General features: G+C 36.9%; 1 protein-coding gene across 1 annotated transcript; it reads right to left on the bottom strand.

The window, feature by feature from the left end:
• Positions 1–9,229: 9,229 nt before the first annotated feature.
• K441DRAFT_668305 (uncharacterized protein) lies at positions 9,230–10,000 on the bottom strand (the record flags this gene model as incomplete). Its single annotated transcript, XM_067649978.1, has 4 exons — positions 9,885–10,000; positions 9,655–9,719; positions 9,466–9,624; positions 9,230–9,334 (listed from the first exon to the last, which is right to left on the bottom strand). Coding segments are annotated over exons 1-3 (279 nt in total), but the record flags the coding sequence as incomplete, so codon positions are not given.
• Positions 10,001–12,155: the final 2,155 nt, after the last annotated feature.

Raw genomic sequence — 12,155 nt, 5'->3', positions numbered from 1 at the left:
TAGTTCTAGACAGCTGCCGTTAAGTGACTAGAGGATTGTATATAACGTTAAGCGGCGCCACCCTCTATCTCCTTTCCTTTCTTTAGCTTTAAATCCTTATTTATAAACTACCAATTATATAGGCTTACGCGTCCCTCTTACCGTACTCGTACCTTAATTAANTAAGTCGCTAATATTATCTAAAGCTTAACTACCCTTTCTTCCTAAGAAGGAATTTAAATATATTTATAGACTATAAACTAAAATAGAACATAGAATTAAACCTAAAGAATATTACTAGAGCTAGAAGAATAATAAAGAATAATAAAACCTATAGAATACGTATAAACTAAAACCCCTACAGAATCCTACTAGAAGTTACCCTAATAATTATACTATAATGCTAAGAAATATAGCAGCCGGCAAAGTAGCCGTAGGACCCTTAAATACCTCTAATAGTAAAATAGTAACTAACTTAAACTCCTAGGTGGAGCTTATAGCAGCTAATACTAAAATTAAATAACTTTAAGAGCTGCTTAAAGTTAGAAAACCCCCTATACCTAGTAAGGAATTATTAGACACCTAAAGACTTACTATAGTTCTTAAAGCTCTAGCCTAATATACAGTATTAGTATTATCGCGGTCCGTAAAGGTTGTGAACCCCCTATTGCTTATAGACGGAACTAACCCTATATTTAATAATTGGAAGCTTTAATTATAGAATAAACTTAAAGTTAATATAGACTATTTCCCTACTACTTAGGCTAAAATGGCCTATGTCTTTAGCTATACCGGTAGGGACATATAGACGCACTTACGTCTGCGGTACTGTTACAGTGCTATAATAAAGTAGACTAAATAACTACGTTATAGTATAAAGAGGGGAAGAAGGTGGAAAGGGGGTATTGTATATAAATAGTAGGGCCGGCCGCCAAGTCGCTAGTAGTAGGCTAGCTAACAGTAGGGAATAGTACGAGACAGTATAAAATAGTATATATTAGGTCAGTGCCGTAATAGTACTCCTCTCCCCTAGATGGTTTAGTCCCTAAACTAAATAGATAATTTAAAAATAGGTAGTGTATAGGGTTACCTATTTTTTACCGTAAAGATATTAGTTCCGCTTACCGCCCTTAACCAAGCTAATAGCGATTTTTTATGCCGGGTATAGAAAATCCTAATTGGTTAGTTTAGTAAGTAAGGTCAGTAGAACTCTACACCACCACCTAAATCGATCCGCGTGGCGTTTCTTAGCGAGAATTTTGGCCAATTAGACAACTTTAACCGCCAGTTAAAGTTCTATAATATCTTAACCACTATAAATTTTAATATGGTAGTCGACCGTAACCTTAGCGTGACTTTTCCTTATCTTATACCCAGTCTGGGGGTCTTAGCTTCTTAAGGTATTGCTTATAAAAGCGCTATATAGCTTATTCGCAACCCTTTAGGTCTTCCTTTAGCTGCTAGGTTATATTCTTATAATATTTCTATTTAATCTTATAAGTTAGGCCCTAGGGGTCTTTGTTATATACATTAAGGATTTTCTTAAACTCTTATTTGTCTTCTATATTACCGTTATTATCTTTTTCTGCCACTCGTCCTTATATATTACAACGCTCTATAGTATTAATATTTGCTTAGCTAGGGATCTCTTTAGCAGCCTAGAGGCGGACCTTAGATGTATAAAAGGATTTATTTACTTAGATATGGTCTAGGAGGTCTACTATAACTGCCCTTTAGTATACTGCGAGTACAGGGTACGGGCCGTCCCATTTATCGTCCCATTTCTTCTTAGGTTTATTTATCTTTATATTTTCTAAGCTAACTATAACTATATCGCCTTTGTAGAATAACGCGCTCTTATCCCTACGTGTTACGGAGTGAGTATAAGCGGCGATAATATGTAGCAAAGTAGATACTATTAAGCTATATATATGAACTGTGTAATAAGGTCAAGACGTTGCGTAAGGAGAGAAGGCAGGGAAACGGGAAGAAAGGGTATATATCGTTAGCTTGGTTGCTTGGTCAATATATATACGGAGTAGAATAGGATTTAGGTAGTAGTCCTGGCAGAACTTGGTAGGATTTGGTGGAACTTGGCGGAATATAGCAGAATATAGTAGATTGCCGTCAGATTACCGTAAATTGCCGTCTTATGGTTAGTCTCTAGTTGCTAAGTTGGTGGAAATAGGTGGATGTGTATAAGGTGTCACGGGGGTGTCCCATGACAGTACCCCCCCTTTAAACTCGAGCTTTTGTGAGATAAGGCTGTGGTAGTTCTAGATAGAGTTCGTGAAAGTCTTTTGCGGCTTGTGTAAGTCCTATAGAGTTAATAGGTTCCCATAAGGGCTTAATAAAGCCTCTTTATTTCGTGAGATATATATATTAACGTTTCCGTTTATTATACTTAATGTTATTAATTCTTTTAACAAAGTACTTGTTCTCACCATCCACTTTAACTAGTGGGGGAGGGTCTTATATCTGTCTGGGTAAGGCGTTTAATATAGGAGCAGCGGGGCGGAGGACTGACGTGTGAAATACGGGGTGGATTTTAACCGTATTAGGGAGCTTTAGTCGGTAGGCGTAAGAGGAGATAACCTTCTTAACCTTATAAGGGCCAGCGTTCTTCCAATTAAGCTTCTTAGTAGGTCGTTTTGTATTTAGATTTCTTGTGTTTAGCTAGACAAAGTTACCAATTTAGTAGGCCGGTGCTAGGGTTCGTTTCTTATTCGCTGCGGCTTTATAGACAGATTAAGCCTATATTATTTCGTTAGCAAGGAACTGTTATAATTCCTCCATCTTCTTTATGAATTTATTTGCTTCCGTAACTTATAAGGTATAATAAGCAGGGCGAGGAACATTACTAAAGGGTTTAAAACCTATTTATGGATACTAGCCGTAGTTGGCTAGGAACGGGGAGACCTTTATAGTTTCCGAAACGGAATTATTTATAGTAAACTTGGCAAATACAAGCTAGTTAATCCAGTTATTTTATAAGTATAACGTGTATATCCAAATATACTATTCTATTATAGCGTTTACACGTTCCGTTTAACTATCTATTTTTAGGTAGTATACTATAGATAATAGTGCTTTAATGCGGAGTTAGGTAGTTAGTTCTTTCTAAAATATAAAGATAAACTAGCTGCCTCTATTGGAGATAATCGTTTTAGGGAGTCCGTAGAGTTTCCATATGTGGTTTAGGAATAATTGGGCGATAGCAGGTATTAATATATTAGGGCAGGCGATTAAGTGTCTTATCTTAGATAGTCGGTCTATAACTACTATAATATTTATGCAGCCCTTACTTATAGGGAGGTTAATAATAAAGTTAATTAAGATGTCCTTCTATCTTTGGTCCGGAACAGGCAGTAGCTTTAAAAGGCCGTTATATGTCTTATGCGAAGCTTTAGCTCGTCGGTAGACGTAATAGCTAAAGACGTACCTTCGTGTCGTGTTATACATATTCAGCCAGTAATACTCCCGTTAGAGTAGCTCTAGGATTTTTCCTTAGCCTAGGTGGCTGGCTACCAGTAGGTCGTGTACGTATTTAAGGAGCTTAAGCTTAAGTTTATTATAATTAGGGATAACTAGACGGTTTTAGTAATATAAGCGGTTTCCACAAGCTTTATATTTACTTAGAGAGATCTTCTTAGAGCGTCTAACGCTATCTTAAATTAGCTTAAGCGTCTCTTAGATAAACTTATTATTTAGGTATTTATTAGTTATAATCTATTTAATTAATTAATTAATTATTTCAAGGACTTATACCGTAAGATCTTTAGTAGGAGGGTTAAATAGTTTAGGGCGAAGTAGGGTCTAATTTTGGTAAGAACGTACCTTTTTTAGTGCTAGCGCGTCTTATAAGCGTTGGGTTAGGGTATTAGGCTTCTGGCCTTAAATGCCTAGGCGGTACGTGATTAAGAATTAGAAATAAGATAGGTATTCTAACTAGCGGGCCTAATGGTAGCTTAGCTGTTTTATAGTTATAAAGTACTATAGGTTCTTATAATCGCTAAGGACCTTAATTAGGAATCCAGCGTCTTCTAGTTTAGGTCGCCATTGCTTAAAGTATCTAATAATAGCTAGCAGTTCCTTGTCGTAGATCTTGTAGTTATATTCGGCTGGGCTTAGTTGTTTTAAGTAATATACTACGGGGTATAATACTCCCTCTTTGTTATATTGAGATAGAATGCCTCTAGTGATATAGTCGGATAAGTTAGCTTCTATAATACTTATTTGGTTTAGGTCGAAGTATTAAAGCACAGGCGCGGTAGTAAATATAACCTTTAGATAAGTAAAGGCTTTCTTACATTCCTTGTTAAAGATAAAGGCTTTATTCTTTTGGGTTAGAGCTATAAGGGGTAAAACTAGGGCGGAGAAGTTATTAATAAACCATTAGTAGAAATTGGTAAATCCTATAAAGGCTCTTACGTCCTTAACGTTCTTAGGTTCTTGCTAGTTTATAATTACTTTAATTTTTTTTAGGTCTATTTATATGCCGTCTATAGAAATAAGAAGCCTAAGGTATAGGACTTCCGTCTTATAAAACTCGCATTTATCTATATCTAATTGTAGACTAGCTCCGTGTAGGGCTTATAGAATAAGGTTAACGTATTTCTAATATTTAGTTAGGTTATTACTATATATTAAGATATCGTTAATATAAGCAGTATAGAAGATGTCTAAGTAGGGGCGTAGGGTATTATTTATATAATGTTAAAACAAGCTTGGAGTATTTGCGAGGCCAAATAGTATTATTAAGTATTTAAATAATCCATACCGAGTACAAAATGCGGTAAGCCATTTATCTCCCTTTGCTATACGGAGGCGGTTAAATGCAGAGATGATATTAAGCTTCGTATAGTAGCAAGCCTTACTTAGTTGGTTTAGCGTCTCTTATATTAACGGGATTGGATATTGGTTCTTAATAGTAACGGTATTAAGGGCTTAGTAATCTACATAGAAGCATAGACCGCCACTAGGTTTCTTAATAAAGATTACTAATACGGCTATAGGTAAAGAGCTTACTCTAATAAATCCTTTACTTAGGTTCTCGTCCAGATACTTTCATAGCACTTAGAGTTTGTTTTAGGATATTCCGTATAGGGGTCTAAATCTAGGCTGCTTTTCTTCTTTAAGTATAATCTTGTAGTTGTATAGTTGGTGTTCTAATAGCTTATCGGCTTCCTTTCGTAAGAATGCGTCTAAGCGGTAATGGTACTCTGCTGGTACCTTTATAATAGGGTTAGTGTGCTTCTTTAGTGCCAAGGCTTTCTTAATATCAGCCATCGTAATAGCGAAAATTGTATATTTAGGCTTCTTAGCAAGCTAAGCTAGCGGAGTAGCTCTAATTATATAGATATCTAGGGTGTTAAGCTCTCTTAGATTGTCTATAGTCTCTTACATAGTTTCTTATTTAGGTTTAGGTTTAATATTAGGTATAGAGTTAGTATTAGATTTAGGTTCGGGTTTTTTAAGTATTCTTTTCATTATAGGGTACTAGTTCTTCTGGTACTCTTATATACTAAGCTTAAGCTTTTGCTTAGTTTGGGGTAGTATAGTAGTTGGGGTTGGTTCGTGGGGTTCGGTAGGATTTCCAAATCTTTAGTAGATATTAGTGGAAATCTTATATTAGTGGAATTCGGTGGAATTCTTAGGTTAGTGGAATTTAGTAGATTTCTTAGGCGCGGGGTGGATATCGGTGGAAATCTTAGGCTAGTAGATCTTAGTAGATTTCCTAGGTTTTAGTTTAGGGTTAGGGTAGTAAGTTATAAGGCACTTCTGCTTATAACGGGAGGCGGTAAATAGAAGCTTAAGGTTATCCTAGTTAATAGTTACCTTATATAGCTTTATCCAAGGTTATCTAAGAATTACTAGGTAACCTAAGGTGGTAATAAAAAGCTTAATTAGTTCTTCGTAGTTTAGGTATTAGAGTCTTAGGGCTGCTATATAGGTAATACGGCCTAAAACGGTGCGTTTGCCGTTAAATCTAAATATATTAATATGCCGGTTAAGGGGGGTTAGGGTAAAACTATTATCTTATATAAAGATCTTGTTAATAAATCCTATACCGCTAGCTCCTATATTAATTACGATTTAAGCGTTAGCCTATTAACTATTCTACTAAAGACGGTAGTTAATAGTTATGCTACGGTCCTAAGAGTTAGAGTTTGTAACGTTAAATGCGTTTAATAAGATCCTAAGGCAGAGCCGTCCTAGAGAGCGACTTAGCTCTAGGACCTTCCTTTTAGAGGTAATTAGGGCGGGGTTTTTATAGAGCGTCGGTTAGAGCTTTATCCTTATAAATAGTGCTTACTAGACATGGGGCTAGAACTAAATAAAGATCGGGGATGGTAACCGGAAGATCGATGCGGTAAATAGCTATTAGTGTTGGCCGTTCGTAGATTATTTTAGTGCGTAGGTAGGGGGACGAGGCAGTGTTTTAAGATATAATTCTTTCTTCCACATTTAAAGCAGAGGCCTAGCTTAAGGCGTTGTTCTTATTTAGAGGACCCTAGTAGGGCGTAATCTAGGATTCTAGTGTTAATATCCATGGCGTTAGGGTGCTTAGGCTAAGACAATAACTTAGTAGATGTTCGCGGGGTTGTCATATTATATTAGGGGGCAGGTTTTAGTATTAGGCGTAGTATATTGTTGTACTGTTTATTAATAACGTTTATATAGGCATTAAGGGCTCCTGGTAGGTCTACGCCTATTAGGGAGGTTTTTAGTTTAGAGCTTAAGGATTTAATAAGGCTGTTAATTAGTACGGAGTTATTCTAGCCTGTTTCCTTTACGTAATAGTTAAATTTAGAGAAGTATACTAGAAAGCTTTTCGTTCCTTAAGTTATATAGTTTATCTTTCTCTAAGTAGTAGCTTGGCGGTTTAGGTCACCGTATATAGCTTTAAGAAGTACAACTAGACTTAGTACTAAGTTCGGTTAAAGGGGTTTAATAAGGTTAGCTGCGTCTCCTCCTAGTCGACTTAGGGCGTAGCAGAGTCGGTTAGCTTTGGTTAGGTAGCGGTTAGTATTACTAGTTAGCTTATTTTTAAGCTAGCTTAGAAATAATTGGAGTTTTTATTATTTGCTAGTGAATATTAGAGGGTCTAGTAGTTATTTAGATCGTTACGGTGTAGTAGTTAATTTGGGGTAAGTGACTACTATAGGTTTGGGGCTCGCGTTCCGCGTATTTATTTCCAGAGATAGTATTTAGTCTTAAGGTCCTAGCGTAGGCATCTTAAGGGTGCGGACTTCTTCTTAGAGGTCCTTAATTAATTATTAGTGTCGTGCTTCTTATTCGGCTTATCATTAATTTAAAGTGGCTTAGTTCTATATAAGGGCGTCTATAAAAGACTTCTATATTTCTACTAATTATTTTTAGAGTACGGATATAATACTAGTGGTTATTATAGGGGCTTCGGGTTCGGTCTACATTTTAACAGTAGTATAGGTAGTTAACGTAATATAGTATTACGGAGTAAGTATAAGCGGCGATAATATATAGCAAAGTAGATACTATTAAGCTATATATATAAACTGTGTAATAAGGTTAAGACATTATGTAAGGAGAGAAGGTAGGGAAACGGGAAGAAAGGGTATATATTATTAGCTTGGTTGCTTAGTTAATACATATATAAAGCAAAATAGGATTTAGGTAGTGGTCCTAGCAGAACTTAGCAGGATTTAGTAGAACTTAGCGGAATATGGCAGAATATAGCAGATTGCCGTTAGATTACCGCAAATTGCCGTCTCGTAGTCAGTCTCTAGTTGCTAAGTCGGTAAAAACAGGTGGACGTGTATAAGGTGTCACGGGGGTGTCCCATGACACTATGGGTATTAGCATTGTCTTTATAGCGTTACTATAAAATCCGGGCTAGGGCCTTAAGCTATATTAATATCCGCTTAAAGCGGTTAGCTATAAAGTCTACGCGGAAGAACTCCTTCTTTACTTATTGTTAGCGACTCAGTCAATCGAGGCACGAGCACGGCAAGAGGGACGCGTAAGCCTATACGATTGGTAGTCTATTAACGAGAATATTAAGACAAGGACTAGAAGAAGGTCGAGGAAAGGATATATCTATATACATGGCGCCAAGGCTCCAGACGAGCCCCTGACAAGGGTCTGTAATAGTGCCGTAATATTACCCCCCCCTCCGCAAAAGCCTGCCCTTAGGCTTTGTAGTTGTCCTCCCCGTTAAGAAAGCCATATTATAGATCCGTTCTGAATTGTTGTTATAGGTGGAGCAGTAAGGGTTAATTGGGTAGCTGTAGGTAGAGTAGTAAAAGTCGGTTGGTTCGGGTAGTAGTACGGTACTAGCGTTGGGATTAGTGTCGTAGGCGTATCGGCGTAATATCTTATCGGTTAGGTCGGGTTAGGTTATAGTATAGAGAGTGGTTAAGTAGGACCTAAACCAGGGGCCAATTGTCTAAGCTCCTTACTAGAGAATAATCGAGTAGGTTCCGGGCTAGAGACTAGTCAACGAAGCTCTTCCCTAGGGGTGCGGTCCTAATGTCGTCCTTAAAGCTTAGAGGTATAGACCAATTGACCGTCGCTATAACGCATCCAATTCCTCCGTTATTTAGTAAAAGGAGTAGATCTAATCCTCTATTAAAGCTTAAGAGAATTACTAGGCTCCTAATATATAGACTTAGGGCTATGTCTTCCTGGATCCTCTCTTTTAGCTACCATTAGTAGTTCTACAAGATCTCTTCTCTCTGTATTAGAAGGTACCCGTATCTGCACCGATATTACCCTACTCGGCTAAGACCTTTGGTCGTTGACATCTTGTAAAGAGGTTAATTCTAATCCTATTACAGAATCGTTGTCCTGGTCTTCTCGTGCCCTAACTTGTCTTAACCCATTATCTGTCTCTACCTTGCGCTTTCCTAGGCCTTGGCGTTAAGGTCTCGGGGGTTTAAGGACGCTGTACTATAGGCCCTATATTATGGCTAGGGCCCTTAGATACTTATATAGATGCGCGGTAACTGCATCCTCTAGTTCTATATAACAGCTAATGTTAGTATCCCTTAAGGTAGCCCTCTTCCATCGTTCCCAGTCTTATACTAAGTAATATCTTGTAAGATTTATTAGGGTTTTAGGGTCTAAAACAAGCCTCCAGAAGTCTTTAACTCTATTAGGAAAACCTTTAGCCATAATATATCTATAGTAGTCTCCATCCTAAATATAAGCTATAATAGGTTTAATCTAGTCGTCGAGCCATTTTTGCATAGAATTTAGTTAAATATATGTGTGGTTATTAAGGCTTTGCGTCTGGTTAAAAAGGCTGTTCTTAACGTCGTCCATTTATATTTCTAACGACATTACTTGCAACTTAACGTCGTTAACTTATGTCTTGACCTCCGCAACCTCCGTCTTAATTTCCGCAACCTTCTTATTAACCTTATTAACCTTCTTATTAACCTTATTAACCTTCTTATTAACCTCATTAACCTTCTTATCAACCTTATTAACCTTCTTATTAACCTTATTAACCTTCTTATTAACCTTATTAACCTTCTTATCAACCTTATTAACCTTCTTATCAACCTTATTAACCTTCTTATCAACCTTATTAACCTTCTTATCAACCTTATTAACCTTCTTATCAACCTTATTAACCTTCTTATCAACCTTATTAACCTTCTTGTCAACCTCATCAACCTAAGCTTTAACTTCCGCAACCTCGGCCTTAACTTCTTCAACCTTTATATTAACTCTTTCTACCCCCTCTTTTACCTCTACTACCCTTATAGCCTAGGGAGCATTATTATTATATAGATAGGCCGTTGAAGTGCTTAAGGTTACAATAGCGTTGTTAAGGTAGGGGTGGAGATCCGTAGAGAGGTTTTTAGGTCAATGAGGTAGGGTAATAAAGGTAGTGGTATAATTAGAGACCTTTTAACGGAGGCTCTTTAACGCAGTATAGGAAGGTTCGAACGGAAGAGCTAATAGAGCCATACTATCGGTAATATTACTGCTGGTTCTATCGCGTATATTTAATGTCTAGGTAATAGATACTTGTATATTTTAATAAGAATAATAATAGAGTCCTACAGGGTAGGTAGTTGTTAAAGGTTAGATTTAACTTTAATTACGTACACCTAAGCAAACCAATAGCAGAGGCTTGCTCAGAAGTTAAGATACGTAGGTTCTTTAAGTGGTCCAAATTAATTTCTTTTAATTTTAATTCGATCAATCGATTTAACCAAATTATTCCTTGTTCGCTGGCTATACGTTTAAATAATTAATGTCTGGTATAACTAGTTGTTAAGGTCATTCGCTTTTAATTTAAAAGGGTTAAGAAGGGTCCAGTTAGCGTCTTAGCAAAACCTTATTTTGACGTTTTAATTCGTCGGTTCGTTCGTTGGTCAGGTTATATAGTTGGGGTCATATACTTAATTTGATCGTTTATGCCTCCCTAGAAGGCCTTAATTTAATTAATTCGATTTGGTAACAGGCCTATATTAAGGCTCTAGTTTAATTAGATCGACCCAGTCAAATTAATCTGGTGTTCGCTAGATATAGGGGTATTAGGTAATTTCTGGTAGGTTCTTTTAGGGGTCCTTGTCCGTGCGTGTCTGGTTCTTAGGGTCGTGGTCATATTCGTGTGCTGTTCGTGTTCCGTTCGTGTTCTGTTCGTGTTCTTAGGGTTCTAGTTCTGGTTTTAGTTCTAGTTCTTAGGGTCCTGTTCTATGTCCTTAGGGTCCTATTCTGTGTCCTTATAGATATTTTTGAGTTCCTTTTCAGGAAGAAAGGGTGGTTGGTCTTAATATAATGTTAGCGACTCAGTTAATCGAGGCACGAGCACGGTAAGAGGGACGCGCAAGCCTGTACGATTGGTAGTCTATTAACGAGAATATCAAGACGAGGACTAGAAGAAGGTCGAGGAAAGGACACGTCTATATACATGGCGCTAAGGCTCCAGACGAGCCCCTAACGAGGGTCTGTAACAGTGCCGTAACACTTATACTAATAGTGTCGGTAGGTAGGGGCTAGTAGGCTCGATTTTAAGGTAAGGGTTAAAGCTATAGTTTATAAAAAATGGGGAGATGCCTATGCTCTTATTAACTTGGTTATTTATAGTAAACTTAGTAAGCGGTAGGTAGTTAACTTAGTTATCCTATATAAAGCTAACAAAAGCACAAAGGTATTTATTTACGGCAGCATTAGTAATTTTAGTTTAGCCGTCCGTTTCTAGGTACTAGGCTAAGCTTAGTTATAAGATTATCTTAAGGCGTTTACTTAGTTGTCGCCAGAAGTCGCTAATAAATTATATACCATAATTAGAGATAATCGTGCTTAGTACACTATAGAGCTTATATACGTTATTAATAAAGCTATTAACTAGCTCCTTTATTAAGAGTCCTATTACTAAAATAAGGTATTATATTTTAGTTAGGCGGTCTATAATAATAAGGATATATTTATACGCCTTATTATAGCGTTAGTATACCGGCAGCGTTATAATATAGTTAATTAAGATATCGGTCTATAGGCGGGCGGGTAATTTTAATAGCTTTAGGAAACCGGGTAGGGTAGAATGGGGGGTCTTAGTGCGAAAGTATAGGGTATAGTCTTTAATAAAGGTAGCCGTAAACTAGGAGATTTCTAGCTACTAATATATTTGGTTTAAAAGGTTAAAAGTCTTAACCCAGCTAGGGTAACTAGCGGGGCCGCTGCTATAAGAGTAATAGGTAACTTATAGGTGGAGGTCTAGGGCGTTAAGGACGAAGAGATATTAGCGGAAGTAGATCTATCCGTTAATAATACTATATTCTAACTTATCGTAATAAAGTAATTTCCTAATCTTCTTTAGCTAACGGCAAGCTTTCCAATTATATAGGGCTGCCACTATATCTTTTGCGAGTTTATTCTCCTAGTATCCCAGCTAAATTAACTTATTTAGTAACTTTTTAGCTATTTTAGGGTCTAAAGCGGCTATAAACTCTATGTTATTAGAGTTACGGGACTTATATAGTAATTCTTTTAAGATTATAGGGTTAACTTTCTAGGGCGGTATAACAACTTAGGCTTAGTAGCGGAGGCGTTTATTATCGGCGTTCTTAGGCCTTATTCCTAATAGCCAGCTTAGGGCGTTAGGGAGCATAGCTTTACTACTAGGTCTATATATAATTATAAAGTTAAACTATAAAAGGAACTCTACCNACTAGACT

Source organism: Cenococcum geophilum (genome assembly GCF_001692895.1).
Source record: "Cenococcum geophilum 1.58 unplaced genomic scaffold K441scaffold_61, whole genome shotgun sequence".
Taxonomy (NCBI): Eukaryota; Fungi; Ascomycota; class Dothideomycetes; order Gloniales; family Gloniaceae; genus Cenococcum; species Cenococcum geophilum.
This window is presented reverse-complemented; position numbering and strand designations above follow the sequence as displayed.